The sequence below is a fragment of the Geotrypetes seraphini genome, chromosome 10 (genome assembly GCF_902459505.1).
Source record: "Geotrypetes seraphini chromosome 10, aGeoSer1.1, whole genome shotgun sequence".
In the NCBI taxonomy this organism is placed as follows: domain Eukaryota; kingdom Metazoa; phylum Chordata; class Amphibia; order Gymnophiona; family Dermophiidae; genus Geotrypetes; species Geotrypetes seraphini.
In genome coordinates this window covers 48,288,387-48,303,864 of record NC_047093.1, presented here as the reverse complement: position 1 = coordinate 48,303,864, position 15,478 = coordinate 48,288,387, and the positions used below count along the sequence as shown (strand labels likewise).

At 43.2% G+C, this 15,478-nt stretch overlaps 1 protein-coding gene across 1 annotated transcript in view; it reads right to left on the bottom strand.

The window, feature by feature from the left end:
* Positions 1-15,478, bottom strand: part of LOC117367941 (collagen alpha-1(XXVII) chain B-like) — a 299,681-nt gene that overhangs the window by 27,804 nt on the left and 256,399 nt on the right. The window contains exons 53-55 of the mRNA XM_033961061.1: positions 10,322-10,357; positions 7,987-8,004; positions 7,690-7,725 (exon numbers count right to left, since the gene is read on the bottom strand). Of these exons, the coding sequence (XP_033816952.1) occupies positions 7,690-7,725; positions 7,987-8,004; positions 10,322-10,357 (90 nt within the window). The remainder of the gene's footprint in view (positions 1-7,689; positions 7,726-7,986; positions 8,005-10,321; positions 10,358-15,478) is intronic.

Below are 15,478 nucleotides of genomic sequence, written 5' to 3'. Positions count from 1 at the left end.
TTGGGACCACTGAGTAGCAAGGGTCCATTGAGGAGTGCACAGGTGAAGACGTGCGTGAGGTGTGACATGAACTGTGGATGCCATGTGCCCCAAGAGTACCATCATCTGTCTGGCTGAGATGGAAGGTAGTGAAAGCACCTGCTGACATAGAGACTGAAGGGTCTGAAGACGATTGGATGGTAGGAAAGCTCTCATTTGGAGTGTATCTAGGATCGCTCCAATGAATTGAAGTCTTTGAGTGGGGATGATATGAGATTTGGGTAGATTGATCTCGAACCCCAGAATTTGTAGAAACTGGATGGTTTGGTTGGTGGCCAGGAGAACTGCTTGAGCGGATGTGGCTTTGATCAACCAGTCGTCCAGGTAAGGGAATACATGAAGGTAGTGAGAGCGTAGAAATGCCGCTACCACAATGAGACATTTGGTGAATACCCTTGGAGATGAGGCTAGACCGAAGGGCAGTACCTTGTATTGGTAATGACAATGATTGATCATGAATCGGAGATATGGTCTTGAGGTTACATTGATCGGTATGTGAGTGTAAGCCTCTTTGAGATCGAGGGAGCATAGCCAGTCGTTTTGATTTAGAAGGGGATAAAGGATGGCTAAAGAAAGCATCTTGAATTTTTCTTTTACCAGATGTTTGTTGAGATCGCGAAGATCTAGGATGGGTCTGAGATCTCCAGTTTTTTTGGGGACTAGAAAATAACGGGAGTAGAATCCCTGCCCCTTTTGATCTAGAGGAACTTCTTCTATAGCGTTCAGAAGGAGGAGGGATTGGACCTCCTGAATAAGGAGGGCCGATTGAGGACTGTTCAAAGCAGACTCTTTTGGCAGGCTTTGAGGTGGAAGAGTCTGAAAGTTGAGAGAGTAGCCGTGGCGGATGATGTTGAGGACCCATTGGTCCGACGTGATTACTTCCCACCGGCTGAAGAACAGAGAAAGTCGACCTCCTATAGGCTGAGGCAGGAGAGCAGGAATAGGGATACTGGCTATACTGTGGAGAATGAAGTCAAAAGGGCTGTGACTTCTGCTGAGGAGGTTGTTTCACAGATTGTTGTTGCTGCTGCTGTCTGGGAGGCTGACGTTGTTGTTGCCTCTGACGCCTGGGTTGCTGAGCAGTGGTAGTTAATGGACGAGCTGTGAAGCGGCGTTGATAGGCCGACTGCTGTCTATATGGTTTTGGTGGAGGAGGCTTCTTTTTATTTTTAAGCAGAGTATCCCAGCGCGTCTCATGAGCCGAGAGCTTTTGTGTGGTTGAGTCCATGGAATCCCCAAAGAGCTCATCCCCTAGGCACGGGGCGTTGGCTAACCGATCTTGATGGTTAACATCAAGCTCGGATACCCGAAGCCAGGCCAAACGGCGCATAGCCACCGACATTGCTGTCGCTCTGGATGTAAGTTCAAAGGTGTCATATATGGATCTAACCATAAACTTACGCAATTGGAAAAGAGACGACAAGCAGGTGTGAAAAGAGGAATGCTTTCGTGAAGGAAGATATTTTTCGAAAGAAGCCATGGTGGTAAGGAGATGCTTTAAATAAAAAGAGAAATGAAAAGCATAATTACTAGCCCTATTTGCTAACATAGCATTTTGGTAGAGCCGCTTACCAAATTTATCCATGGCCCTTCCTTCTCTGCCAGGAGAGACAGATGCATATACACTGGCTCCTGAAGTCTTTTTAAGGGTGGATTCGACAAATAATGACTCGTGTAGAAGTTGAGGTTTGTCGAACCCAGGAATGGGAATTACTTTATATAGAGAATCCAGTTTACGTGGGGCCCCTGGGACAGTTAAAGGAGTCTCTAAATTTTTATAGAAAGTTTCCCTCAAGATGTCATGAAGGGGAAGTTTCAAAAATTCCTTTGGAGGCTGATCAAAATCAAGGGCATCCAAAAAAGCTTTAGACTTTTTGGATTCAGCCTCCAAAGGAATGGACAAGGATTCACACATCTCTTTCAAAAAACAGGAGAAAGAGGAAGTGACTTGTTTGGAGGATGGGTCAGGGACAGCCGAATCCTCCTCCTCTGAGGAACATTCGCCTTCAGAAAGAAAGGGTTCCTCTGAGTCCCCCCACAGATCAGGATCCCTGACATGGGAAGCATGGTCCTGAGACTCCGGTGTCGACGTTTGAATGTGTCGGGTTTTGCGCACCGACTTACCCGACCTCATTGATACCGAGTCAGGAGATGTTATCGGTCGCACCGGTGCCGAAGTCTGTACCGATTGATGGTGAGCTCTCAGCTCCGGTGCAAGAACTGGCATCGATACCGATGAGGTTAGGTGAAGCGGTACCGAAACAGTGGAAGCGGGTAATACGGGTTCCACAATCGGTATCGATACGGGTTGTTCCACAACCGGTACCGATAGCTCGGTGCGGGCCGGCACCGGAAGGTTCGGTGTCATGATAGCAGGAAGGAGTCTTTCTAATTGCTCCTTAAGCTGCACCTGAAGGATGGCCGTAATGCGGTCATCGAGGGATGGCACCGGTACCGCTTTTTTCTTCTGCGGTACCTGCGGTGCCGCTCGACGCCCCGGAGATGAGGAGCCCGATGTCGAGGGACTCACCTCTATAGGGGCGGAGCGCTTCCGCTGGCGTCTTACAGGCGGCAGGATTGGACTCACTGCACTCGAGGCCGGAAGACGTTCCAGCGGGGAAGGCTTCTTAGCCGGCTTACCTGACTGTTGAGATGCCGGTGTGGAATCACGCGGCGTCGAAGACGAGGGTGCCGACTGAATCGGTGCCGAAGCTGGAGTCGAAGGAACGGGGTCGGACATCTCGGTACCGAACAGTAATCGCTGCTGTATCTGGCGATTTTTTAATGTCCGTTTTTTTAGAGTAGCACAGCGGGTGCAAGTAGAGGCCTGATGCTCAGGACCCAAACACTGTAAACACCAGTTGTGTGGGTCCGTGAGAGATATAGGCCTAGCACACCGCTGGCACTTTTTAAAACCCGGTTGAGGGGGCATGAAAGGAAAAACGGCTTCCGCCAAATCGAAGGCCGAGGCTTCGATGGTGGCAGAAGGCCCCGCCGGGGAAAATCAAATTAAGAAAAGGAAAAAATATATATATTTTTTTTTTTTACAAAAGAAAAAAAGAAACGAAATAAGGCCAAAGCCAAAAAGTTTACGCGAGCGGGAAGGCAATAGAAAAAAAGTTTCAACAGCCGTTGAAAAAAACGCGTCTTCTTAGCTCCGCGGAAACTAAGAAACTGAGGGACCACGCGCCTCTGTCGGGCGGGAAGGCACTCGCGCGTGCGCGGTGCGGCCGAGCTAGAACTTTCTAAAGTTCTTAGAGTGCAATCACTCTAGAATTGTCCGTACCGGGGCTCCGTCGGTGCCGTCACCCATCAGTCAAGAATATGCTGCCTGCTTGTCCTGGGATAATACTAATTTAGCACAGGTACTATTTTATGCAATGATACCTAGTTACTAATAACCTGGGTTAACATTAAAATAACTCATCTTTAGATACCTTCCTCCCTTACCCCCTTCTCCCCCCCCCTCCCCCACCTTTTACAAAGCTGTGCTAGCGGCTGCCACACAGCTACAGCACCAAAGTCCATTAATTCCCAATGAGCTTCAGTGCGATTACCATGAGCCATCACGCTAATCGGCTTAGTAAAAGGGGGGAGGGGGTTAGTCTTCAGGATATAGTAAATAAGCAAATCAAAACAAGGTAGTTAATTTAGGCAGTGAAAATAGGTTTGCTCAAAAAGAGAGAAGTGGGTATCAGTTGTTTCAAAGAAGAAAAAAAAAAAAATAGCACCTGCAGAAACAGTGCAGATTCTGTATGGTTTCTCTGTAAATTTGAAGTAGTTTTGGGGTTTTTTTTTGTAAGTTTTCACTCCAGCAGTTCTGTTTAATCAGGTACCAGAGATTGCAGTCAGTCAGTGGCGTAGTAAGGGGAGGGCCGGACCACCCCGAGTGCTGTCTTGGTGGGGGCACTGACACCTCTCCACCCCTCCCCCCCATGCTCACGCCCTCTTTTACCTCTTTAAATCTTCACCAGTGTGAACAACTATTCTGGCCTGCTGCTCGCGCTGGCCTGGCTTCCTCTGAAATTATTTCCGGGAAAATCTGCTCACACGAGTGAAGATTTAAAGACGGACAGGGGTGGGAAGGGAGGGTGGTGCGGAAGGAGCAAGGGCTGCGGAGCGGAGGGTGCAGGGTGCGCCACTGCCCCTAGCACCTCCCATCCTCGCTATGCCGCTGCAGTCAGTGAACAGTTCTAGAGAATGACACGGTGACAAAATTCATCACCGTTCCCGTCCCCGCGGATAACCGCGGGAAATAATCCCATGGCATTTTTCAGTCCTTCTACACCAGCATTCTTCAAAGCAAAGCTTGAGGGTCAGTGGTTGTGGCCATTCATACTCTGATTCTTCCCTCTCTCCTTAAAGAATGACATGAAGATGGTTTCCCGCGGGGACGGGAACGGTGATGAATTTTGTCACAGTGTCATTCACTTCATTTCTATTCATCTAGGAGGAACATCCATCAGCACAGCTATAGTATTATTCTGGGCAAGTCACTTAGGCCCAGATGCACAAAGCCCCAACACCATGGTAAAAAAACACCACGATGGGAACAATTTTTCTTTTACTAGTGATGCTCAGCACAATATATGCATGCTATTTGCGCGGAGTATTACATTACATTACATTACTGATTTCTATTCTGCCTCAACCTTGCAGTTCTGGGCGGATTACAAAAGAGACAACTGGACATTTCCAGGATAATTACAGAGAGAATTCTGGTCATTTCCAGGAGAAGTTACAAGAATAATGGAGTTGTATATTTCAAGAGCTACAAGATGCTGTACAAATAGGAAATAGTGCAGATCCAGTATATATACCGTTATGGAAGCAGTTGACATGCTTGAGGCTAAAGAGAAGGGAACTGGTGAAGGTGGGAGGAGGGGGGAATTGCGTTGAGGGGGTCTGGTTGGGGTTAAGCCATCTATATAAATTTTTTGAATAGGTGGGTTTTGATTTCTTTGCGAAAATATTTGTAGTCGTTTGTTGTTATCAGCAGGTTGGAGAAAGTGTGGTCCAGTTTCGCTGCATGCGTCACTGGTCAAAGGGGGAGGAACTGTGTCTGGTGCTTGCTTAGAAGAGCAATTGCAAACACAGCTCCTCCTCCTACCTACCTGCCATAAAAAAACACAGTCCCTGCTCTCCCTGCCTGCTGGCTCAGCTGATCAGAGATTCTCTTGCCATCAGCTGAGAGCAGGGGCTGCCCAATTCCAGACCTCCCGACCCACTCCCACAATTGCCAATCTCCCCCCTTCCTCAAAAGCCTGGTAGTCTAGTGGCTGGGCTGAGCCACTACCCCCACCTAACTGTATGCTCCCCCCCCCCCCCCGGAGGCCCCACCCAACACCCTGTACTTTAAATAGAAGAAAAGGCAGGCAGGATGCCACTCCCTCCTGCCTTAGGGCTCCCCAACTTTGTGAGACTACCACTGGAAGTCTCAGTGTCCATTATTACTGTGGAGAAAGAATGGGCAGAAGAAATCAGGAATCACTCCTGCCCCATCATGCCTCTAGACCACCAGAAAATCATGATAGGACTGGGGAGAGAACACTAGCTGCCGGCGGGTGGGGATAGGGGCACAGGTGTGGGTACACGCTGAAGTCTGCTGGTTTGGGGGCATGTTTGATGGTGGCGAAGGAGTAAGATTACCAAGAGGGCAGGAGGGAGGATGGTAGGGCACCACGGGGAAGGCAAGAGGAGAAATGGTAGACTATAAACCCTCTGGTTTATATTTGCATTACCATTTTTCCCTTAAAAAGGGGGGACAAAAATGGAATCTCATTTTATACTCAGATAGGTTTATATTTAAAGTATATACAGTAGTCATAGAACTTAGCCAAAATTTTTAACATTCTGCAAAACAAGATAGAGAAGTACTACAACAACCCATGAACCGTTCGTTGCTTGATACATGGAAAAGGAATGCGGTGAGATATGTGAGTACAATGAAATCTTGCTTTGCCTTATCAGGAATTTTGAGATTTTGTGGAAATCTGTTGCAGTTCAGGAAATTACTGAAAACTCGTCTTTTTGCACAAGCTTTTTTTTTTTTCCTTGATTACACTGGTTTTAGGAGATGTACCTTTTCTCTTTATGGATTTGATGAGTTGTACCCTACCCTTTTATTTATGTTCTTATTTTGCTTAGTTTTGTCTAGATTATTGAGGAGGAGTGTGTGGCGCAGTGGTTGGATCTACAGCCTCAGCACCCTGGGGTTGTGGGTTCAAACCCTGCGCTGTTCCATGTGACCCTGGGCAAGTCACTTAATCCTCCATAGCCCCAGGTACATTAGATAGATTGTGAGCCCACCGGGACAGAGAGGGAAAATGCTTGAGTACCTGATTGTAAAAACCGCTTAGATAACCTTGATAGGCGGTATATAAAAAAATCCTAATAAAAAAAAAAAAAAAAAAAAAAAAAATCCTAATTATTGTAAATATGTCATGTGTTTTATATTATACAGTGGTGCCTCGCATAACGAACGCCTCGCACAGCGAACGCTGCGCACAACGAACTTCAGGTCTTGCTTCCTACAACGAACTTCGTTTCACACAATGAAGTCGCCCGAGCTGCATCCTTCCGCGCAGGCACTGCGCTTAACTGCCCTCTCTCCGCCTGGCTCCCTGTGCAGTGGCGGACCGTCGGCTCGCAGGGGCCCGGCGCCTACTGCTGATGCGTTGGGGGGGGGGGGCGGAGCTACTCTCGCCGCTTCCCCGATGCTAGAAAAATAACAGCTTTGTTCTCTCTCACCATTGGCATTCTGTTTACATATTGAAAGAAACAGGAAAAAAAAAGCTTATCCGTTAAGACCATTTTGTAATACTGTAAGTATAAACTAGTATTATAGACAGAATGATTTGCCCAAGGAAATGGACAACATTTTCAACCATGCAGGCATTTAAAAAATGAACAGTTAAGTCCCAGTTTTTGCCGCTGAGACTCTGCCCTCTCTCACTGTAAAATTAGACTCTACTTAGTCTGTCTTTAAATTTAAAAAATGTGTGTTGTTTTAAAAAACAATTATGTTTTTAGATGTATCTAAATAAAAATAATAACAAAAAATTTATCTTTTTTTATGTCATCTTAGCATATTTTATGCTACAGAACGAATTATTTTTTTTAACATGTATTGTTATGGGAAAACGCGTTTCACATAACGAACTTTTCGCATAACAAACTTGCTCCTGGAACCAATTAAGTTCGTTGTGTGAGGCACCACTGTATATGCTAATTGTGAGCCACTTTGGTTAAAAGCGGATTACACTTCTCCCTCCGTATTCATGGTTTCAGCAATTGCGGTTTCGATTATTCACGGTTTTTAGCTTGCTGGCTCCTCCCCCCAAATTACATCAGCTTGCATAGAGAAATCACTGATTCCCAGCACTTTCTTCACCGTGTTTTGCCACTCCTTCAGGAACAGGCCAAGTCTCCCACCATGTTATTCGTGGTTTCACCATATTCACAACGTTTTTTAATAGAAAACAGCGAATAACATACGAAAAAGTTATTTGCAGTTTTTCTGTATTTGCGGTTCTGTTAATCCCCCTATCACAGCAAATACGAAGGGAGAAGTGTATAAATGTTATAAATAAATAAATTAATCAGAAAATATTAAAGAAAAGCTATGCAGCCATCTCAGCTCATATATACCGGAATTCCAGGTTGTCCAGGCAGACCAGGGAGACCCTATAGACAAAAAGCAATCATAATTGGTAAAATCGTCAATAACAAATTCAAACTTTTTTCTGGGATGTTTGTTTCATTTTTGCCATTTCCCCCTCCCAATCACTTTTTACCTCTGCATATCAGATGACACAATTACCTCATACAGTTTATCTAAATTACTTAGTAGTACAATTTCCAAGTTTCTCCTTGTGTCTTTTTAGTTGCATTGCTGGTGTGCAATATATATATATTATACTCATATGACAGATTTCATTTGCTTACCTTTGGTCCTTGTAAGCCCTGAAAAATAAAAATACTGAAGTAATTAGTCAGGCTGTCCAAAGGAGACCCTAATGTATTCTACCATGTTTAGGGAAGGGAGAGATGCTAGAGACCCATGGGGGGGAGGAGAGAAAGATGTTGATCTTGCAGGGGGAGAAGACAGAAAGATGCAGGACACACAGGAGGGAATGGAGGCAGAGAAGCTGTACCCATGGAGTAGTGCAATGCATAGTTGGGCCCTAATGACCCTATACCCTTGCACTAAGAGTTAAACCAGTAAATCTCCTTTTTCAAACTAGCCAGCTATATATACAGTATATCCTGATGGTAAAGTCTCTGAAAATTTGTTGCCTGGTGCACAGAGGAATGTTTATTGCAGTCACTTCTCTGAACCTTATGGAGGAGAATCCAAGACAATAGAAAGGGAGAGATCTTGCACCCACCGGAAGTGGTGGAAAGAGAAAAAGAGAGGGATGCTGGACCTGCAGAAAGATGGGGATGGAATAATCCAGAATTGTAGGAGGGAGGGAGCTGGGGGAGAGGCCAGATGGGGTGGAGGGGGAGATACTAGGCACAGGGAAGTAGAAATAAGGAAGAGACTGGACCAAGGATTGGGGGGGGGGGGGAGATGCTGGAGAGATGGAGGGGGAAGAGCAGAGAAAAGAAAAAAAAGAGAGAGACCAGATCAGAGAGAGGGAGCAGAGACTGGACCAACAGCAGGATGGAGAGAGAGATGCTGAACTGCTGGGGAAATGGGAGAAGGAAAGGTGATGATCCCAGGGTGGGGAGTGGTGGAAGAAGGAAAGAGAAAGGGGAGAAGCTGTATATGGAGATGGACAGGGACATAGAGAATAGATACTGGGCCTGAAGGGAGTATAGGGACAGGGAAACAGGGTTAGGATAAAAAACAGAGAAAGCAGTAAAGAGGCCTAAAAAAATGGGAAAATAAAATGCTCAGACTAAAGTAAAAATAAAAAAAAGCTTTGGGAAATGTGAATCTCTGATATCTTGCATTTACATTTCTACTTCTCTAGTTTTGCTGTACATGCATAGTCTGACTTGTTGAGATTTCCTATTCAGTTTTTGCCTCCAGATTTCTTTAACTGTTACCTGGTCCTTCTCAGTTTTCTTTTATGATATGTTTTTTTTCATATTAATTCTTTATTTAATTTTAACAATTGACAATCTAAAAAAAAGTCAAAAAGCAATAACAATCTGTATATCTAAAGAATATCACTACGAAATATTTCATATTACAGGAGATAATGAAAAATGATACAGATTGTAGTTAGTCCACCATATATTTATGATATGGTTTTATCTTTAGTTGAGCTCTGGATCACACAGTAACCAAGTGATTTTTTTTTTTTTTGTCTCTCTTTTTTCTCATTACCTGTTATAATTATTGGCGTTCCTTTCCTTTTTAATTGATGTACATCGCACTTATGTTGTAACAGAGCGATATATAAATGTTAATAAACATAAACATGCTACTGACCGGAGCAGATCATCTGGCTATAGATCCCACTTCCACCCCACCCCCTCCAGTAGAGCTCCGGCCTCAGTGCTAGGTGGGACGCGAGATCCCTACAGCCAGGTTTCATTACTGAATGGCATTTAGCAGCATTTCAGCATTTTTTGTAGAGTTGAAGCAGCAGTAGGTAACACCATTCAACAATGAGCACTGGAGCCAGACAGAGAATCCCCTTTTTGCAAGAAGGAAGTAAACAAGAGTCTTTCAAGATCATAACAAATTCTGGAGGGATGGCAAAGGAAAAGGGTCCCTAGCATATGGTTGGAGGGTGAGTTGGGACTCGAGAAGCATGGAAGGTCTGCTGGGGGGACAGAGATTGGGAAGGGACATTGGGGAGGGTAGCAATACTGTACTACTGTGAATTGGGGTAGAGAATCTCGCCTTAGGGGCCAATTACATGGGAGGGTGAGATGATTGAGATAGGGGCAGGATTACAAATCAGCATTGAGGGGGTAGGGTTTTGTAACTGGGGGGAGGGGCAGAATTTTCAAATAGTTGCTCACACAACAACATAACCTAGATTATATCCAACAAAACAGCTGACTATCATAGTCGTTCAATGTCTCTTTGGAAATATACCCTTGGATTCTTTTTTTTGAGAGCTGACCAGTCCCTGAGGATATTCATATCACCTTTATTTATTTAAAATCTTATACCCCGCTTAAACCTAAGCAGTTCAGAAGACACATACACAGTTTTTAAAACCAATACAATGGGTCCCTTACAAACAAAAAAAAGGGAAAAACTGAAAGGTTGAGGAACAGAAGTTGGTACAGAAAAAGTTATTGAGAGCTGACTTACCATGTCACCAGAGCTTCCTTTATTACCTTTTGGGCCCTGCAAAACATGACACAAATAGTGGTTTATAACTTTTTAACATTTTTATTAGATCCAATATCAGGCATTTAGAATCAGACCATTCCTTAAAATAGCCTAAAAATACAAAGGAATATAAAAAAGCCTCCTAGATCAAAAGAACATAAAAATAGCCATACTGGGTCATCTAGCCCAGTACCCTGTTTCCAAGTGGCCAATCTAGGTCACAAATACCTGGCAGAAACCCAAATAGTAGCAACATTCCATGCTACCGATCCCAAGGCAAGCAATGGCTTCACCCATGCCTGTCTCAATAACAGACTATGGACTTTTCCTCCGGGAACTTCTCCAAACCATATTAAACCCCAGATATACTAACCACTGTTATTACGTCTTCTGGAAAAGAGTTCCAGAGCCTAACTTCTAGATTATTCAATAACTGCACTACTTGGTATTAAAGAGAGCATAAACCAGTAACCAGGGGGGTAATGGAGTGTAAGCTCATCATGGAAACATGACATCCTTTGCAGCACTGGGTGAGATAAATGATGGGTGAGATAAGTCAGTACAATATCTGTAAGAATTTTAAAGACTGAACTCACCAATCTAAAGCTAATATAGGCATAAATTGGGAACCACTGAAATTGAACTGATAGTGGTCAGGTCTATCAATACCTTAGTTTACCAGCATTATTTGATAACAATGAAACTTTGTTTCTTGATTTAAGAGAGATTCCTATATAGCACATTCAAGTGCGGAAGAATGAATACCTACACCAAGAGGTGAAATTGATTTTCATGAAAAAAGCATAACTGCCATAGTTTGAAGAACATTTTCTTAATTACTGCATTTACTTGAAGATCTATAATATAGAAGCTCAGTAATGCGGAAGAGAAAGAAAGGATCCCAGGTATAAAGTTCATTAAAGAGGGACATTGGAACAAGGCGCAAAGCAAATCAAGACAAATATTTGTTTTTGCTTGCTAGGTTGGATGTAACCAGGGGAACTTGTATCCATTCAGGACTCGCTGATTTTTACAGCTTTGGAATAACCTTCCTGCCCTGCTGCGGAATCTGGGCTCCTTCCAATTATTCCGAAAGCATCTGAAAACTTGGCTTTTCTCAAAAATGTAAAGCTCACCACCCCCTTTATAACCACTCATTTTTATTATGTTCTTCCCTCATTTATTAAAGTATCTGTAAACCGTGCCGAGCTCTATCTTTATGGAGAGGATGCGGTATATAAACTTACAGTTTAGTTAGTTTAGTTTAAAATACAGACATTCATTGCCTTTGCACTGGAGTAGAGAATTGCACGAGGACAAATTTGTCCCCGACCCCGCAGGAACTCAATTTCCCCGTCCCGTCCCTGTGAGTTTTGTCACTGTCCCTGCCCCATTCCTATAAGCTCTGCCTTAACCATGCAAGCCTCAAACACTTAAGATTTTAAAGTCTTTGAGGCTTGTGCAGATGAGGACGGAGCTTAGGCATTGGTGGAATGAGGCATTATGACATCACAATCTGAGCTCTAGAATGTTGCTACTTAGAATTTTAAAGTGTCTGAGGCTTGTGCAGATGAGACAGAGCTTAGGCATTGGTGGAATGAGGCATTATGACATCACAATCTGAGCTCTAGAATGTTGCTACTTAGGATTTTAAAGTGTCTGAGGCTTGTGCAGATGAGACAGAGCTTAGGCATTGGTGGAATGAGGCATTATGACATCACAATCTGAGCTCTAGAATGTTGCTACTTAGGATTTTAAAGTGTCTGAGGCTTGTGCAGATGAGGACGGAGCTTAGGCATTGGTGGAATGAGGCATTATGACATCACAATCTGAGCTCTAGAATGTTGCTACTTAGAATTTTAAAGTGTCTGAGGCTTGTGCAGATGAGACAGAGCTTAGGCATTGGTGGAATGAGGCATTATGACATCACAATCTGAGCTCTAGAATGTTGCTACTTAGGATTTTAAAGTGTCTGAGGCTTGTGCAGATGAGACAGAGCTTAGGCATTGGTGGAATGAGGCATTATGACATCACAATCTGAGCTCTAGAATGTTGCTACTTAGGATTTTAAAGTGTCTGAGGCTTGTGCAGATGAGACAGAGCTTAGGCATTGGTGGAATGAGGCATTATGACATCACAATCTGAGCTCTAGAATGTTGCTACTTAGGATTTTAAAGTGTCTGAGGCTTGTGCAGATGAGACAGAGCTTAGGCATTGGTGGAATGAGGCATTATGACATCACAATCTGAGCTCTAGAATGTTGCTACTTAGAATTTTAAAGTGTCTGAGGCTTGTGCAGATGAGACAGAGCTTAGGCATTGGTGGAATGAGGCATTATGACATCACAATCTGAGCTCTAGAATGTTGCTACTTAGGATTTTAAAGTGTCTGAGGCTTGTGCAGATGAGACAGAGCTTAGGCATTGGTGGAATGAGGCATTATGACATCACAATCTGAGCTCTAGAATGTTGCTACTTAGGATTTTAAAGTGTCTGAGGCTTGTGCAGATGAGGACGGAGCTTAGGCATTGGTGGAATGAGGCATTATGACATCACAATCTGAGCTCTAGAATGTTGCTACTTAGAATTTTAAAGTGTCTGAGGCTTGTGCAGATGAGACAGAGCTTAGGCATTGGTGGAATGAGGCATTATGACATCACAATCTGAGCTCTAGAATGTTGCTACTTAGGATTTTAAAGTGTCTGAGGCTTGTGCAGATGAGGACGGAGCTTAGGCATTGGTGGAATGAGGCACTATGACATCACAATCTGAGCTCTAGAATGTTGCTACTTAGGATTTTAAAGTGTCTGAGGCTTGTGCAGATGAGACAGAGCTTAGGCATTGGTGGAATGAGGCATTATGACATCACAATCTGAGCTCTAGAATGTTGCTACTTAGGATTTTAAAGTGTCTGAGGCTTGTGCAGATGAGGACGGAGCTTAGGCATTGGTGGAATGAGGCACTATGACATCACAATCTGAGCTCTAGAATGTTGCTACTTAGGATTTTAAAGTGTCTGAGGCTTGTGCAGATGAGACAGAGCTTAGGCATTGGTGGAATGAGGCATTATGACATCACAATCTGAGCTCTAGAATGTTGCTACTTAGGATTTTAAAGTGTCTGAGGCTTGTGCAGATGAGGACGGAGCTTAGGCATTGGTGGAATGAGGCACTATGACATCACAATCTGAGCTCTAGAATGTTGCTACTTAGGATTTTAAAGTGTCTGAGGCTTGTGCAGATGAGACAGAGCTTAGGCATTGGTGGAATGAGGCATTATGACATCACAATCTGAGCTCTAGAATGTTGCTACTTAGGATTTTAAAGTGTTTGAGGCTTGTACAGATGAGGATGGAGCTTGCAGGAATGGGGCAGGGGCAGAGACAGGAAAAGAACTCGCGAGGATGGGGAAAAATGTATCCTTGTGTCATTCTCTAAGACTAACCCTACCCACCTTTATCTTGTACCCCCCTCCCAGTAGAACTTCTGTCAGGGCTGAAGTAGAGCTTGGAGAAAGGGGAAAAAAACTCAGCCCTGGTATAGACTTTGGGACCTCCTAAACAAGGGTTTACAATTAGATATCAAAAAACTGTTTTTCACAGCTAGTTAATATTTCCAAGTAATATACATCAGATTTCATTAGATCTTCTTTTAATATTATCCTTACATTAGTGCAAATGGTTAGATATATAAATTGTTTGAAGTCAAATATCTAGGCAGAAATTCAGTGCAAGTTTCAGATTTTCATCAGATTTGCTGAAGATAAGTTTTAGTTTCAGTAAAAATTTGAGGTTTGATAACAAAAACCACTTATGTGATCAGTAATGTGTGCTGACTGCATAAGTAATGTTTTTATTTTTATTTATGCAATTTTTAGGAATAATATTCACAAGTAGACATTTTGGAAGAAATAAGAGCAGGTTATTAATTAAAGAAAAATAATCAAAGGAAAATAAGAAAAGGAAAAAGAAAACCAAATTTACAATAATAATCATTACTCATTAAAGTCCACAAAACAAGGGGATACCCAGAGAGAATTAAGCAAGCAGTAAAATATACATCAGAGGTAACAGAGCATTGCTAACACAGCTACACAGTACTTATACTTAGGACCTTGCGCTCTGTGGATCATAACCTACTTACAATTCCTTCCTTAAAAATTATTAGTACCAGATGTAATGAGATCTTTTCAATATACGCCCCTCAGTTGTGGAGAGTCAGCTCTCGATAGATTCAAGAGCTCCTTGAAGTCCTTTTTGTACAGGGATGCCTTTGAGGACTAAACCAGTATCCCAGCTCTTCAACCTTCAATGATCCAGACATTTTTTCCTTTTCAATTTACAGGATGCACCAGTCATATTCTTTGCCCTCCCAACTGTAATTTCTCTTATGTGGTTCCAGCCCTTCAGGAGAAGAGAAACTGAGGCAGATGAGCTGCTTTAGTGGCACCGGTCCGGGCAGGCCTGACTCAACTGAGGATATGAAACTGTCTGAAAATGACTGTGGTTTATTTTATTTTTTGTTTTATTTTTGCTGGGTTTGTTTAATTTTGCTACTTTTTCTTTTCTGCTTTTGAAAGGTCACTTGGACACACAAAGACAGAGGCGTGAAGATGGTGCAAGAGGTTTCTTTACAGCATGCCGGACCCTTGTGCAGTGAACAACCTGCTTACAAGAGTGTTAGAAACAGGAAATGCATGGACTTTTATGCCCTTTTCACTAAGCATATGCAAACTAATATATGCAAAAACTACAATTTTCATTTGTTACTTCTATAACTTTCTACAATTATTATTGGTCCTAAGCCAGCACTTGTGATAGGTTCAGGGGTACAACTTATAGTCCTATAGGAAGCTAGTTCATTTATCTGCTTATCTAAGCCTTGCAGTTCTAAATGTTACATGTTCAGGAGGGCAGGGCACATCATGGCTCAAACTCTTATCTATTTAGCTTACAATGTGGTAAGGCAGGGACATACATTTCAAGCAGATGATGACAGTAGATTGTACACTGTTTCCAGCTATGTAGGCCAGAGCAGTATTTCAAACAACAGTTAACCATTTCATGACCCTACACTTTGATATCGAAATTTTGATGTTTTCTCTTATGTTGTACCTTTTTGTACATCTCTAGTATTAA